Below are 17,051 nucleotides of genomic sequence, written 5' to 3' on the forward strand. Positions count from 1 at the left end.
AGACAATTGCCTTAACGGACAAAGAAGTAAAGTCATCGACGTCCAAATCACTTCAGAACTATGATTGAAGTTAAATATGGCATTTAAATCTATACAATCTGCCAGGAATGCCGAAGCTGTCTAGTAATATTCGGGCGCTCTATGAATAAATGCATCGAGTTTTTCCACCATCCAAGTATTTACTAGTGTGTATTTCTTTGGACGTCGGAGACAGAATGGTTAGCTAACAGAAATATTTCGCTGCGAAAATTTTTTCATAGAATTGTTTTTCTCCAGCAAATGTTCGATTTGTTAATGATAGTCTCCAAGCTTATATTTGACAATCACGCAGAGTCTGATTAGTATATATTTAAAAAAAGAAAAACGCTGACTTTGTTGCAAAAATGGCTTTCAGTCTTCCTCCTGATAAAGCTGGCAGTTTGTGGATCGGCGGGGTAAAATTTACATCCTAGTGCTTAAAAAATTCCTTTTGCTTTCTTATTCTTGCAGTTCATAAAACTTAGAGCCTTTGTGACTAATTGGGTTCCAGTGGAGAGAATTTAATGTTTAACCAGCCCATCAGAAAATTTAAATATATGCTTATAATCAGCCCAGTAACATTATTTGTATAATGAGAACTCCAGCTGTATTCTGAATATTGTGATCAGAAATTATTGGCAACTTTGAGAAGACTTAAGAGTTTACTAGGCTAATTTACTAAGATAAGAGATAAGATAATATTTATTTCAACAAAGCGACTATCACAAGCCCAAAAGGGCCGAATTACCACAAACTGTTTGACTGAAGAGCATTTGACTTGGGATCTCATTTGCATATCTTATTGAGTGCTTATATAATTGGGGTTAATACTTCTGTTATCAAAATGATATGTGATAGGTACAAATACCAAATGGTAGAGTTAAGGTTACTTTTTTACCTTGTACAGTAGAGCTTACTGCTTCAATTCCAGTAACAAAAATGGTATTAGATAGGGTGCTGTTACTTTTCTGCCTTTCTATAATAATACTGTCAATGTGCTGGAAGAGATAGTTCTAGACATATCAATATAACAGTATTTAGAACTGAAAAAAAATTTCAGATCCTTGATAGAGAGTATAGATTTATTGGTCTGTGATTTAATGGGAGCAAGACTGAGTTCTTGGCGTGTAATTGACACTTACACAAACAATATGCCCAACAAATATCCAGCTGGGTGAATATGTTGTTAAAGCTCAACATACACTGACATACCCTAGTTTGTTGATTCGATCAGATCTTTGTGCCATATGTAAACTTGTGAAAGAGTTTTTTTCCAGGAAAGCATAAGTTAAAATTTAACCACCATATCCTAGATAGCATGTATAATGCATTTGTTGTACCACATTTGCTTCCCCTTGCACCCATTTTGGTTTCTTTTTACTGCTTCAGATATTAAGGATATATTGAAATATGTGAAATATTTGCTACAATTGCCTCTCTGGACTAACACTAGATCCCTATCCTCGTGGTAAAGAATTGCTAGTCCAGTGTCCACTGTGCAGAAAAGAAATGAGAGATATTAGAAGTAGATTATTGGTGGAAGTACCCTTGAAATTGTCCTTTGATGGTGATGTGTTTATCCCAGGGTAAGATTGTCTTTATTATGGCACTTGGTATTAACCAAGTAACATATAGCAATCGCAAATTGTGTTGGTATGTTGGTCCTGGTTTTGCTACTTTAGGCACTTCCAGGTAAGCTAGGACGATGAAATTTGGCAGGCGTATCAGGGACCGGACCAGATTAATTAGAAATAGTCGTTTTCCCGATTTGACCATCTGGGGGGGGGGAGTGGGGGGCCTGTTAATTCGAAAAAAATAGAAAAATTGAAGTATTTTTAACTTACGAACGGTTGTTCAGATCTTAATGAAATTTGATGTTTGGAAGGACGTGTCTCAGAGCTGTTATTTTAAATCCCGACCGGATCTGATGACATTGAGGGGGAGTTGGGAGGGGGAAACCAAAAATCTTGGAAAACACTTAGAGTGGAGGGATCGGGATGAAACTTGATGGGGAAAATAAGCAGAAGTCCTAGATACATGATTGACATAACTGGAACGGATCCGCTCTCTTCAGGGTAGTTGGGGGGGGCTAATTCTGAAAAATTAGAAAAAATGAGGTATTTTATCTTACGAACGGGTGATCGGATCTCAATGAAATTTGATATTTGGAAGGATATCGTGTCTCAGAGCTGTTATTTTATATCTCGCCTGGATCTGGTGACATTGGGGGGAGTTGGTAGGGGGAAACCTAAAATGTTGGAAAACACTTAGAGTGGGAGGGATCGGGATGAAACTTGATGGGGGAAATAAGCAGAAGTCCTAGAAACATGATTGACATAACTGGAACGGACCCGCTCTCTTCGGGGTAGTTGGGGGGGGGGCTAATTCTGAAAAATCAGAAAAAATGAGGTATTTTAACTTACAAACGGGTGATCGGATCTCAATGAAATTTGATGTTTGGAAGGATATCGTGTCTCATAGCTGTTATTTTAAGTCCCGACCGGATCTGGTGACATTGGGGGGGGGAGTTGGGTGGGGGAAACCTAAAATCTTGGAAAACACTTAGAGTGGACAGATCGGGATGAAACTTAGTGGGAATAATCAGCACAAGTCTTAGATACATGATTGACATAACCGGGACGGATCTGCTGTCTTCGGGGTAGTTGGGGGGGGGGGGTTAATTCTGAAAAATTAAAAAAATGCAGTATTTTTAACTTACGAATGGGTGATCGGATCTCAATGAAATTTGATATTTAGAAGGATGTCGTTCCTCAGAGCTCTTGCTTTAAATCTCGACCGGATCTGGCGAGATTGGGGGAGTTGGGAGGGGGAAATCTGAAACTTGGAAAACACTCAGAGTGGAGGGATCGGGATGAAACTTGGTGGGGAAAATAAGCACAAGTCCTAGATACATGATTGACATAACTGGAACGGATCCGCTCTCTTTGGGGTAGTTGGGGAGGGGGTTAATTCTGAAAAATTAGAAAAAATGAGGTGTTTTTAATTTACAAACGGGTGATCGGATCTCAATGAAATTAGATATTTAGAAGGATATCGTGTCTCAAAGCTCTTATTTTAAATCCTGACCGGATCTGGTGACATTGGGGGGAGTTTGGGGTGGGAGAACCTAAAATCATGGAAAACGCTTAGATTGGAGGGATCGGGATGAAACTTGCTGGGAAAAATAAGCAGAGGTCTTAGATACGTGATTTACATAATTGGAACGGATCCGCTCTATTGGGGAGGGGGGGGGGGTGTGTTAATTCTGAAAAATTTGAAAAAATGATGTATTTTTAACTTACGAAGGAGTGATCGGATATTCATGAAACTTCATATTTAGAAGGACCTCGTAACTGAGATCTCTTATTTTAAATCTCAACCGAATCCAGCGTAATTGGGGCGGGGGCAGTTTGAGGGCCAAAAATCTTAGAAAATACTTAAAGCGGTGAGATCAGAATGAAACTGGATGGGAAGAATAAAAACTTGTCTAAGATACTGTCTAACATAACCGGACCGGATCTGCTTTCTTTGGTGGAGTTGGGGGGTGGGGGTGGGGTAATTTTGAAAATTGAGAAATTTGTAACTTACGAAAGGGTGACAAGATCTTAATTAAATTTGATATTTAAAAGGATCTTGTACTTTAAAGCTCTAACTATAAATTTCCGACCAGATTCTGTGACATTGGGGGGAGTTGGAGGGGGAAACCGAATTCTTGGAAAACGTGGAAATTGAGGTATTTTTATCTTACGAATAGGTGATCGGATTTTAATGAAATTTGATATTTAGATGGAATTCATGTCTAAGAGCTCTTATTTCAAATCCCGACCAGATCTTTTGACATTGGGAGGAGTTGGAGGGGGAAATCTTGGGAAACACTTTGAATGTAGGAGTTGGGATGAAGCTTGGTTGATAGAATAAGCAAATGTCCTTGATACGTGATTGACGTAATCGTACTGGATTCGTTCTCTTTAGGGGAGTTGGGGGGGGGGGGGGGTTCAGTGATTTGCGAGTTTTGTGCTTCTGGACGTGCTAGGACGATGAAAATGGGTAGGCGTGTCAGGGAGCTGCACAAATTGACTTGATGAAGGCGTTTTCCCAGATTCGACCATCTGGGGGGCTAAAGGGAGAGGAAAAATTAGGTAATGCCTCATTTTTCTAATTTTTCCGAATTAACTGTCCCCCGCTCCCCCTCCACCCCAGATGGTCGAATCGGGAAAACAAATATTTTTAATTTAATCTGGCCTGGTCCCTGATACGCCTGCCAAATTTCATCGTCCTAGCTTATCTGGAAGTCCCCAAACTAGCAAAACCGGGACAGACAGACTGACAGAAATTGCAATCGCTGTATGTCACTTGGTAAATACCAAGTGCCATAAAAATCTAAGGGAACCCAATCCCATTTTCAACGTTCTATTTGCTCTTGAACCCCCGCGATGAATAGAAGCAAAATTTAAAGTGACTAAAGCTTTCGAAGAGTCTAAAAAAGTGTGCCTTCGGAGGCAAAATATTGTGTGCAGTCCTAGGGTGAGGATAAAATAAATCTCCAATTCAGAACATCACCAATTCTAACGTTCATTAACATATCCTATTAGAAATATGGATGTCTTATTATCTTGCTGAAATCATATTTATTAAGGATTGGGAATGTATGGGCCCCAAGAGGGTCCACACACATTTGACAAAGGTGTTTGATGTCCGTAACGGTTGACACCTTGGTGTTTTTGGAGTCACTGTTACACATATTTAAGGCCGAAATTACAACACGAATGTCTACAGCAAAATAAAGTATGCAATCTACATTTTTTATAAGCGGCGAGTGATTTTCCCCTCATTTTTATGGCACTTGGTATTATTCGGATATTTAGAAGGATCATGTGCTTTAAAGCTGTAATTTTAAATTCCGACCAGATCCTGTGACATTGGGGGGAGTTGGAGGGGGAAACCGGAATTCTTGGAAAACGAAAATTGGGGTATTTTTATCTTACGAATAGGCGATCGGATCTTAATGAAATTTGATATTTAGAAAGAATTCATGTCTCAGAGCTCTTATTTCAAATCCCGACCAGATCTTTGACATTGGGGGGAGTTGGAGGGGGAAATCTTGGAGAACACTTGGAGTGGAGGAATCGGGATGAAGCTTGGTGGATAGAATAAGCAAATGTACTTGACACGTGATTGACGGAACTGCACTGGATTCGCTCTCTTTGGGGGAGTTGGGGGCAGGGGTTCAGTGATTTGGTGAGTCAGGTGCCTCTGGACGTGCTAGGACGATGAAAATCGGTAGGTTTGTCAGGGACTTGCACAAATTGACTTGATAAAGTCGTTTTCCCAGATTCGACCATCTGGGGGGCTAAAGGGAGAGGATAAATTAGAAAAAATTAGGTATTTATAACTTACGAGTGGGTGATCGGATCTTGATGAATTTTGATATTTAGAAGGACATCGTGACTCAGAGCTCTTATTTTAAATCCTGACCGGCATTAAGCCTCTTATTTTCCTTTTAAATCAATCTATTGATTAATAGAATTTTGTTAGAGCTCATACCATATGATCTCTTGGCTCTTAGCTCTTCTTGCCTCGTCACAATTGCCATATGAGCTCTTAGCTCTTGTTTATAATATTTCTTGTCAGTTCTTCTGTATTGGTTTTATTTGTATTTGTTACAAGCAGGGGCAAAGCTAGGGCTCATTAAATAGAGCTAATTAAGAGAAAACATTGGGGGGGGGGGTGCCCCCCAAATCAATCCAATCTTTCATCCCTTAGTTCTATGACTATCTACCTTAGATCTGCCCTGGGAATGACGCGTGGACAGATGATAGATGATTGTTGATAGACTAATCTATCAACAAATGAACTGACATCATTTTTATACAACCATAAAAAGACCTTATGGCAGATTTGCCTCTCACTCACTCAGACTAATTGATTTTAATTCATTCATAACATTAGGGAGGTTACCCCCCAACGTTTTCAGCCAGTTGTTAAAATAGAGGAGCTAAATTGGCTGATGAAATGTATGACATCAAATCAATGAAAGAACATCATTCTCTCTTGGTTAAAAAAAAGCAAAAAGGAAGAAGTAACTTTAATAGCAATATCATCCACGACATTCAGTAGAAATGACCACAGTCAGTAAAATCCATTACCCCTTCCCCAACATTTTGGCTAGTGACTATATCTGGGGTAAGCAGTCACTTTTCAGACATTACTTTCTTCATTGTTTTCCAGTAAGCAAGGCTGCTACCAATTCAGATTTTCAACAAAAAATCAGAGATTTGGCCAAGTCAGAAATTTGCAGAAAAGTCAGATTTGTCTCTATTTAATGAAGCAAACAACTTCAAATACACATTTTTTTTGAAGTGGGCTAGATTACTTTCTGTTACACCACTCACTATCAGAAGTGATTACCTTTATCTATTTCTTTCTTTTTGTCATTCTGACTATTGCTGTTTGGTTAGTGCTTTTGTAATTTCTGAAGAAATTAAAGAAGTAGGGGTGTTTGCAAACCATACTAACAATTGTTTTTTTGTAATATCGGTTGAAGTTGGTCCTTTTTTATGTGTGTTATTTTTGAATTTAGACGTTTGTGCAATTTTACAACAACAAAAAATTGTCACTAACCTGATTAGGTTAGATTGTCACTAAGCTGATGATGAAAGTAGTTGAAGCACGCAATCTTTTTTGGTGGTTTGGCCAAAAATCCCTCTGAAGAAACTATTGAGTCTTCTGAAGCACTGAATTGAATTTTTCTTTGACAAAAAGCATCTTATCAAGTCAGTTTTTTTTTCAGATTTTCAGTTTTTGTCAGATTTTCCAACCGTGAAAGTAAGAAAAGTCAGTTTTTTTTTTTCTGAATCGCTTTGGTTGCAGCCCTGAGAAAGTAGTTAACATATAGCCTATGATCAAAACTTGCAATGGTAATCTCTAAAAGCTTACTTCATCTAGCTCAACAATTTTCTTTGAAATATTAAGGAACATAAATATAGAGAAAGATGTGATCCCCCCTCTCCTTCAGAAAAAAAAATACTCAGGATATCTCCAACAAAGAAATATCTGATAGCTACAAAAATCCATAGGCTGCCTCTAATAGTAAAAAATGACCCCCCCTCTCAAAACTTTTGTTTGACTTGTAATAACATAACAAAAATACATATAAATAAATTTCTATGCATTTTTGAAAATTTTATTCTCCCTCCTGAACGAAAATCCTTGTTATGCCTTTGCATCTTGGGAATATTGGTCTTGTAGCTGTCTACTAGTCATACATACCAGATGAAAAGCTGTGTTGAAGAGAGCCAGCTTAGTAAATATTATCCTTTATTAAAATATATTAAAAGACTAATGTGTTGTTATTTATTTTCAGCTTGAATCTCATATGAATGAAGAGTTTATAGTAAGAGCATTTGAAATGATGGGAGAACGTTGTACTCATGTAAAACTGATTAAAAATAAGTTTACTGGTGAACCAGCCGGCTATGGTTTTGTCCATTTTCCTGATGACAAGATGGCCCTTGAAGTTATGCATAAATTAAACGGAAAAATTATGCCATATACACAACCTGTAAGTATCTTCGTACTCCACGTTGTTCTTTTCTTTTTATGTTTCGGATTTATCCGAAATTATTATGTTTCGGATGTTTTTTATCCTGCATATACTGACGACTTGCTTCTGATTAGCCGTTCCAAAAAGGGTCTTTCCCAAATGGTCTCTATAGTTTCTGATGCTTTCTCTGATATAGGCCTTTCACTTAATATAGATAAATGTGAGTTTCTTCCCTACAACTGTACTACTGCAACTCCTCTTCACTGTAATAACTCCACTATCCCTCTTGTTGATTGTATTCGCTGGCTTGGTATCTCTATTACTAACTATCTTTCGAGCTTACGTCAGCGTACTGTTTGTGATACAAGCAAAAAGATTCAGATTGGTTATGCAAAATTTGTTGCAAACAGAGGGAAGTATAATAGACGTCCGCTGGCCAAACTTTATTCTACTTTTTGTGATCATTCTTTCCTTTATGCTTCAGGTCTTTTCTCACTTCTTCATAATGGTAATTTAAAAAGAATTCGGATAAACTATTTCAAATTTTGCAAATTTCTTCTGTATCTTCCACCTTGGACAAAAAACCGGACTCTTGTTAGAAAGTTTTCAGTTCCTGATATAACTTTAAAGTTGGAGATTCTTCACAGAAAACTCTCTAGTACAGCTTCTGCGCGCCTATCCCCTCACCACCGTCTTATCCGCTTTTTTCGTTGACTATGTGTGTGTATTTGTTTTTCTCTTTGTGTTTTTTTTTAATATATTTATTCTTACTCCACCATATTTACTTTATGTATCGTGTGGGTGAAAAATGAAATTAATTAATTATAATATAATTTTGTATGCTTTGACATTATTATTGCAGATTACACTTCTATTTCCTAACTCTCTGTTTACTTGTTTTTTTTTTTATCTGTAAGTTAATGTACCTGTTACTGACAGCCTTTTATTTTATCGATTTGCTGTTTAACACAAGCAGGCCAAGTTTCCTTGGACAATGCAAATTTATACATGTGATATATGTGATTCAAAATTTAATGGGACTCAGTGAGAATCGTACTTCACAGTTTCAAGCTGTCTGGGGCTGAGACAATGGCAAACACTCCCCTCCATCCCAGTGTATTTCGAGTCTCTGGTTCAGGTACCTCATGAGAAACCTGTAAACATTTTAAATTGTTTGGAATGTTATTTCAGCCTAGTCTGGGGTGCCCTGATTTCTCCTATTGCCTAAAGGGGCTATTTAGTAGAACTGTTCTAGGGATTCAGTCTTTGCCATTTGGAGGAGATGTAGAAAAAGGGTGAATTTTGCTGTTCATCACCCAGCTTTATTCCTGAAATTATACTTAAACAATTTTTTAAAACATACAGCAGACTTTCCTAGATATTTTTTAGTCTTGAAGCATGTATACAACTTCAGGGTATTAACAACTCTTGTCTATTACCTTTCAAACATTCCAGAAAATAGGAAGCATTCATCCTGCACTCTAAGGTGGGTCTCCCCCCCCCCTACCTTGCAAAAAAAGAAGCAAAAATAGGTGACCAAAAGAGGTTATTTATTTTATCATTCTTCCCTAAAAAGTTTTTGGATCTGCCCTTCCCCCCACCGCCTTTACGGTCAGACGTGTGTGTTCCTTAGGCTATAGAGACTTGATTTGAATATTTAATTCACCAATCTAGATGTAGAATTAATGCCTTAATGCCTAGCCTGTCCCCTTTTTTCTATTTGTCAGCCTTTTTTTTTTTTAGAAAAAGAGAACTATTTGGATTAAAACTAGATTTCAGGCCGTACCGAAACATTTTTTTTGATGCCACCACCACAGCAACACCCTCCCCCTCCCCAAAAAAGGTATTGTACCCAAAAATTTGTTTAAGTCATGAAAGGATATTTGTAATGTCTATCAACTGCAGGTTTTGAGATAGGATACTTTGAAAAAAAAACAAAAAGACTTTTTATGAGTGTGATTAAACTAGAAACATTAACAATACATAGCAAGCAAAAAAAATCTGTATAATTGTTGAAATATCTGTTTTCAAATAAGAGGTTTTAGATTTCACTTTAATTCAAAATCAGACATATAAAAAATATATTTGCTCATGTTGTATTTTTTTTTTTGGTTCATAGCAGAAGAGATAACCTGCGACACTATACTGTTTCCTGTTACATATTTTTATTTTTGTCTTGCTGAATTATCCCTTTTTAAGTAATTATAATAATGATAAATAAAAGCTGTTCACAGTAAGAATTAGATTAAACTGAAAAGAGGATTTTAAAAAAAGAGGTTCAAAAGTTGGCTAATGTAGTAAAAAATTTACATATTATGTTTGGTGAGGGGGGGGGGGGTCAAGCCCCTTACCTACATCCATGATCCTGTGCATAATTAATTATTTGTCACTATTGCAGCCCCTTCGTTTCAAGTTGAATCACAGCATGGCTCAGAAACCTACAAGTAGTAATGATTTTTCCCTATGGGTGGGTGACCTATCACCAGATGTCGATGATTATCTGCTTTACAAGACGTTTGCTACGAGGTATCAACATATATACTCAGCGAAAGGTGAGTTCGTTGATGCTGGTTAGTTTGTTAGAGTTTGGGGTCAATTTGCTCAAAATTTATTTTTCAGTATTTAGAAGTGACCAATTTTTTTTTCGATAAAAATCTCAAGCAATCCCAAAAAAAGTATTTTTCGAAATCTGTTTAGGAGGGGGGGGGGCAGAAGGCCGAGCTCTTATTTCAAATCCCGAACGGCATTAAGCCTTTGATTTTCCTTTTAAATCAATCATTTGATTCTTAGAATTTCGTTAGAGCTCATACCATATGAGCTCTTGGCTTTGTTTTTATTTATCCTCAGTTTGGAAGATTTAACAGCATGCTGGCGGGAAATATTCTAGAAAGTTAAAAGAAAAAAACCAATAAATGTTTTACTCTGTTAGTGCCAGTATATCGCCTAATTATGATTACAAAATTAGTTAATTACAAATAACAGAACCGTCCAACTAATTACCAAATTGTCTTGCTGAAAAAATATATTGTTGTAGTAATTACTTTTCCTAATTTTAGAGTTATTGCCATTTGACTGTGTAGTAACAGCATGTTGCACGTAGCAATGGTATATTGGTAATATACCATAATAATGTAACAAGTAATAATGGTAATAGCCATTTTGCTGTTTGTCATGGAGCTTGTTTACATTATCTCTGTCTCGTCCAAGATATATATAAGGGATAAACATCGTATTTCCTTCTGGTGTATATTAATCTGCTAATTTTCTCTTTGAGAATAGCTTAACAAATAGTTTTTGGCAATTTTCTCAGAAGTGTGAAATTTAGTTCTGAATTCTCAGAATTCTGACCCTCCATTTAATTTTTTATTCGTAAACTACTATTTTACAACTACTACTACTAACAACAACTCACCGCAATACCAAGCCGCCTGAGGCCAACGCAGCTACTCACGCTCCTCCTACATCCCAATCTATTTAAAGCTTCCTCTTTGCAACCTTCCAGGAGGTCCCCATTTCCTTTAAATCTTCCTTTGTGATCATTCCACCCCAACCGCGGACGACCTGCTTTCCGTTTAGCCCTAGGCGGTTTGCCAAAAAGGACAATCATCGGCAATCTGTCATCCTTCATCCGCAAAACGTGCCCAATCTATCTCAAACTTTTCTCTCATTAAAATCCTTATAGCCCTAGAAAGCGGGATTGAATCACACTTTTCGAACAGTTTACTGTTTTATTTCACAACATATTTGTGATAATACAATGTCTGAAAAATAGATGGCGTTCTAAAAAGCTGTATACAAAATGACTTCCCAGGTTTGAATGGTCATTCAATGTTTGATGTTCGTATTTAGTTATCCTTTCACCGTTGCTTCGAGAGGGTCTATTTTAAATTAGTGTTGTGTTTTGGACGTATGTTGTTTTATTTTGTCTTTATTTCGTCTTTGGAACTCTTATCCTTAAATTTTTTTCTTTATTTGCTTTCATGTACAGAGGACGGCCAAGTGGGGGTCTCAACCGAAATATTTTCATGTTTACACTTCTTTTTTTTTCACTGTCTGGAAATATTCTTGTTTTTCTCATTTTATGAGCATGAAAGTGCAGATTTGACCTTTACCTATTATTTATGCAAAGTGCAGATTTGACCTTTACCTGTGATTTGTACAAAGTACAGATTTGACCTTTACCTATGATTTATACGAAGTGCAGATTTGACCTTTACCTGTGATTTGTACGAAGTGCAGATTTGACCTTTACCTATGATTTATACAAAGTGCAGATTTGACCTTTACCTATGATTTATACAAAGTGCAGATTTGGCCTTTACCTACGATTTAAAAAAAGTGCATATTTGACCTTTACCTATGATTTATACAAAGTGTAGATTTGACCTTTACCTATGATTTATACAAAGTGCAGATTTGGCCTTTACCTATGATTTATACAATTTGTATCCTCGACTGTAAATTCACCGTGGAAGGGTCACCTAGGACTGTGTGCTTCATTCTTCTTTATTGCAAGATTATTCGTTGATACAAGAAACTAAAATTAGAATTTCACAAACCCAAAATATTGAAAAGCAAAAAATTTGTTTTCACTTTAACCAATAATTAAATGAAAAAAAACAAGTTTTTTTAACTGAACGTAAGGAGCGACATTAAAACTTAAAACGAACATAAATTACTTCGTATATGAAAGAGGCTGCTTCCTCATCAACGCCCCGCTCTTTACGCTAAAGTTTGACTCTTTCTCTCAATTCTTCTTTTTAAAACAGTAAAAAACTTTAGCGTAAAGAGCGGGGCGTTGATGAGGAAGCAGCCTCTTTCATATACGAAGTAATTTCTGTTCGTTTTGAGTTTTAATGTCGCTCCTTACTTTCAGTTGAAAAAACTTGTTTTTTCATTTAATTTCTGAACGTTTTTGAATCAATGCATGTTTTGATTTTGGCTCACCGCAGAGGAATAATCAAAACGAAATGTGCATATTTTTTTTTCTTTTTTTTTTTGGCTAAATGGCTTTCTCATAATTTTGATCGAACGATTTTGAGAAAAAAAGAGCGGGGGAGGAAGCCTAGTTGCCCTCGGATTTTTTGGTTAATTAAAAAGGCAACTAGAACTTTTAATTTTTTACGAATCTTTTTATTAGTAAAAGATTTACGTAACTTATAAATTAGCTTACGTAAAGAACTTTTGTATTCTCATGTTTTTATTACATATATGAGGGGGTTCGCCCCCCTCGTCAGTACCTCGCTCTTTACACTAAAGCTTAAATTTTGTCCCAATTCATTAAGAATGACCCCTGAATCACAAAAGCCGTTGAATAAATAGTTGAAATTACTAAAAATACTTTAGCATAAAGAGCAAGGTATTAGAAGGAGGTGAGCTCCTCATATGGGTAATAATTTCTGTTTCTGTTTTAAGTTTTAATGCTGTTCCTTACTTCCAGCTGAAAAAACTTTTTCATATTTATTTTTTAATTATTATTTTTTTTAATAATGCTAGTAAATCCTGCTCTCCCTTCATGGACATTTTCTTCTCCCATGACAAATTCTCGATGGAAAGTTCCCCCAGCATATCCCCCTCTTCTCAACCCCTCCCCCCAACCAAAAAAAATCCTCCTGAAAACGCCTGTACACTTTCCAATAACCATTACTATATGTAAGCACTGGTCAAAGTTTGTAACTTGTTGCCCCTCCCACGGGGACTGTGGGGGAGTAAGTCGTCCCCAAAGACATAGTTTTAAGGTTTTTCGACTACGCTGAATAAAATGTCTATATCAGAATTTTGATCCGTTGACTTTGGGAAAATAATTAGCGTGGGAGGGGGCCTAGGTGCCATCCAATTTTTGGTCACTTCAAAAGGGCACTAGAACTTTTCATTTCCGTTAGAACGAGCCCTCGTGCAACATTCTAGGACAACTAGGTCGATACGATCACCCCTGAAAAAAAAACAAAAAAAAAACAAATAAACACGCATCCGTGATCTGCCTTCTGGCAAAAAATGCAAAATTCCACATTTTTGTAGATAGGAGCTTGAAACTTTTACAGTAGGGTTCTCTGATATGCTGAATCTGATGGTGTGATTTTCGTTAAGATTCTATGACTTTTAGGTGGTGTTTCCCCCTACTTTCTAAAATAACGCAAATTTTCTCAGGCTCGTAACTTTTGATGGGTAAGACTAAACTTGATGAAACTAAATTATCAGCTAATGAAACTAAACTAAACTTATATATTTAAAATCAGCATTAAAATGCGATTCTTTTGATGCAGCTATTGGTATCAAAATTCCATTTTTTAGAATTTTGGTTACTATTGAGCCGGGTCGCTCCTTACTACAGTTCGTTACCACGAACTGTTTGATACCCAGTTCTAAATAATTTCTAGTTGTGTCTGATTGAATTTCAACTCACTGTATATAAAATCAATCGAAGATTTTCCACTCTAGTAATAAATAGTTTGAAGGTATACATCAGACAGTTTGTGGTAACGAACTGTAAGTAAGGAGCGACCCGACTCAACAGCAACCGAAATTTTAAAAAAAATTAGAATTTTGATACCTATATATATATATATATATATATATATATATATATATATATATATATATATATATATATATATATATATATATATATATATATATATATATATATATATATATATATATAGATGTATATATTACAGTTTTTGCAAAAAGAAAGATCATGGATGCGTGTTTATTTGTTTGGTTTTTGTTGTTGTTTTTATTTTCCCCAGGGGTGATTGTATCAACGCTGAGGGCTTAGGACGTCCGGGCTGTTTAATTAGAACAATAAGTAACTTTTTTAAAGTGTCGAAAAACTTTAGCGTGAAGAGCGAGGTGTTGAGGAGGGGGCAATCCCCCCCCATATGTGCAATGATTTCTGTTTGTTTTAAGTTTTAATGTTACCTCTTGCCTCTTGTCCCTCGCCTATCATAGATATGCCTCTTGTCCCTTTCCCGATTGTGAACGAAATAAAAATCTTAGGAGTAACTTTCACTAGTGACTGTAGTTTCAGTGCCCATATTAATTTAACTGTCACAACTGTCTTGAAGCCTTTAACTGTCACAACTGTCAGACACTTTAACTGTCACCCAGACACAACGACAGCACATCTAAGCAGCACGAGACGCAGTTGGGGGATTGGAAACTATAAAGGAATTTGAATGTTACCAGCATTACTAAGATGGTAAAACTAAGGATTACTGGGTTGATAAGATCATCCCTGGGAATAAAAACAAAAACGCTTCCATGATCTTTCTTCTGGCAAAAATACAAAATTCCATATTTTTGCAGGTAAAAGCTTGAAACCTCTACATTAAGTTTCTCTGATACGCTGAGTCTGTTGGTGTGATTTTCATTGAGATTCTTTCACTTTTAAGGTGTCCTCCCCCTTTTTTCGAAAATTAAACAAATTTATCAGGTTTGGAGCTTTTAATTGGCAACACTAAATTTAATGAAACTTGTATATTTAGAATCAACATAATAATCAGATTCTTTTGATAAATCTATTGGCATCAAAATTCTGTTTTCTAGAGTTTCGGTTTCTAAGTTTTCTAAGCCTTCAGACAGTTACTGTGTCTGAAGGCTTGCTAATGCAAGCCTTCAGACACTTACCAAAATGAGGCGTTTTGGGTATGATACTGAAAGTCTACATGAAGACCTGCATGTGTTATATTCGCCCGTTGCTCGAGTACGCGTGCCCGGTGTGGGGTCCATCTGCTATCCGCACAGCGTACCTATTACGTAACATAGAGTCCGTCCAGAAAAGAGCAACAAGGATTATACTCCGAAACCGCGACATACCCTATGATCAAGCCCTCGCTAAATTAAATTTATCTCCACTTAAAGTCCGGCTTGAACACCTTATTCAGCAATTTGGAAAATCCGTCCTAGCCAATAAGAGCCACCAATCACTACTACCCGAACCAGCCCCTCCCAATAGCCGAATTTGGTTACAAAATAAACATCTACCCCCTAAAGTACGAACTAATCGTTACGCCAACTCATTTGTGCCTTTTTTCACATTAATTTTCAAAGCTGAGTTGTAGTGTGTGATTTTTATTTAAATGTATGATTTTGTAAAAAAAAAACTGAATTTAGCTATGCTATAGTCGTAGCAACAAACCGGCTGAAACCAACAAAGCTGTGCATGCTACTCCTCCGTCTCAATCTATTTAGAGCTTCACTCTTTAACCCATCCTACGAAGTTGCAGTTTCTTTTAAATTCTTCCTAATGACCGCTTCCCACCACATTCCGAGGCAACCTACTTTTTGTTAAGCCAGCTTCAGTTGGACGGCAAAAGGAGCAATCGTTGGCAATCGGTCATCGTTCATTCGTAAAATATGTCCTAGCCATCTCAACCTTTCTTTCACCGTACCCCTAGAAAGTGGAATAGGACCATTTTTTTCGGTGTAGCCTCTTGAGCTATATTTACCCTCCTAAGGATTTGTAGATTGAGGGTGGGTTTCTCTTCTTTTGACGAAGAAATAAAAGAAAACAATAGTTGATAGAATAATATTATATATATATATATACATATATATATATATATATATATATATATATATATATATATATATATATATATATATATATGTATGTATTATTTACTATTATAATCGTTTTCTAGCTTATATATTTTAGAAACAGGGTCCATTAAAACAGAGTTATGACGTTTTAGTTGATTAAAAACTTAGAAGGGTTTCCTTTCCTCCTAAAGATGGCTGATCGTTACCTGTTAGTACGGGTAAGAGAGGGGGGCAAAAAGAGTCATATTTCTTATGCCTATTATTGGCACTCTATGGCCTTGTGAGGGATTTCGCTCGACAAAAATATGTAATCTGTGTAAAGAATATATGAAATTTTGGGGAACTGGGAAGACCTTTATATTTCATAGGAAAGGGGGTGTGCCTGAGGGGCGCTCATCCTCCCTGCTTGAACATTTTTCTATTACATTTTAGTTCGGGTTAAAACCGTTTATTAACTGCTACTACTACTAATAAGTCACTGCAGACCAAGCCACCCGGGGCCAAAATAACCACGCGCACTCCTCTTCCATCGCAATCTATTCAAAGTCCCCCCTATTTGCACCCTCTCAAGTCCTAAGAAGTTTCAGCTTCCATAATATTCTTCGTTGCGACCTCTTCCTACACCATTTGGGAACGACCTTATATTTGTTTGGCCCTATATGGTTGGAGTTGCTGATATCCTGGTACAAATATTTTATTTTATATCTAAAAATGAAGACAGCAACTCGTTTTTGTTCTCGCTTGTTTAACAAGAAAGGGGATACCTTCTCTCGGGAAAGATTTTCTTTTGAATAAGATGTCATACCTTTTTTCCCTAATGTCCCACGTTCTTCTAGGATTTATGAACTATGTGGCCGCGTACTTCAACTACCGCTTCCTCTATCAAATAGGGGAAATTTGACATTGTTTCCCAGGTGAATAGTAAATGGTTCAATGTTTATATTTT

The 17,051-nt window shown here is 36.6% G+C and overlaps 1 protein-coding gene across 1 annotated transcript in view; it reads left to right on the forward strand.

Annotated features, from left to right (window-relative positions):
* Nucleotides 1–320: 320 nt before the first annotated feature.
* LOC136030989 (tRNA selenocysteine 1-associated protein 1-like) overlaps nucleotides 321–17,051 on the forward strand; it is a 49,420-nt gene continuing 32,689 nt past the window's right edge. The window contains exons 1-3 of the mRNA XM_065710146.1: nucleotides 321–434; nucleotides 7,382–7,579; nucleotides 9,960–10,113. Coding sequence (XP_065566218.1) covers nucleotides 384–434; nucleotides 7,382–7,579; nucleotides 9,960–10,113 — 403 coding nt within the window. The 5' untranslated portion in view covers nucleotides 321–383. The remainder of the gene's footprint in view (nucleotides 435–7,381; nucleotides 7,580–9,959; nucleotides 10,114–17,051) is intronic.

This window comes from Artemia franciscana, chromosome 9, assembly GCF_032884065.1.
Source record: "Artemia franciscana chromosome 9, ASM3288406v1, whole genome shotgun sequence".
Lineage (NCBI taxonomy): Eukaryota > Metazoa > Arthropoda > Branchiopoda > Anostraca > Artemiidae > Artemia > Artemia franciscana.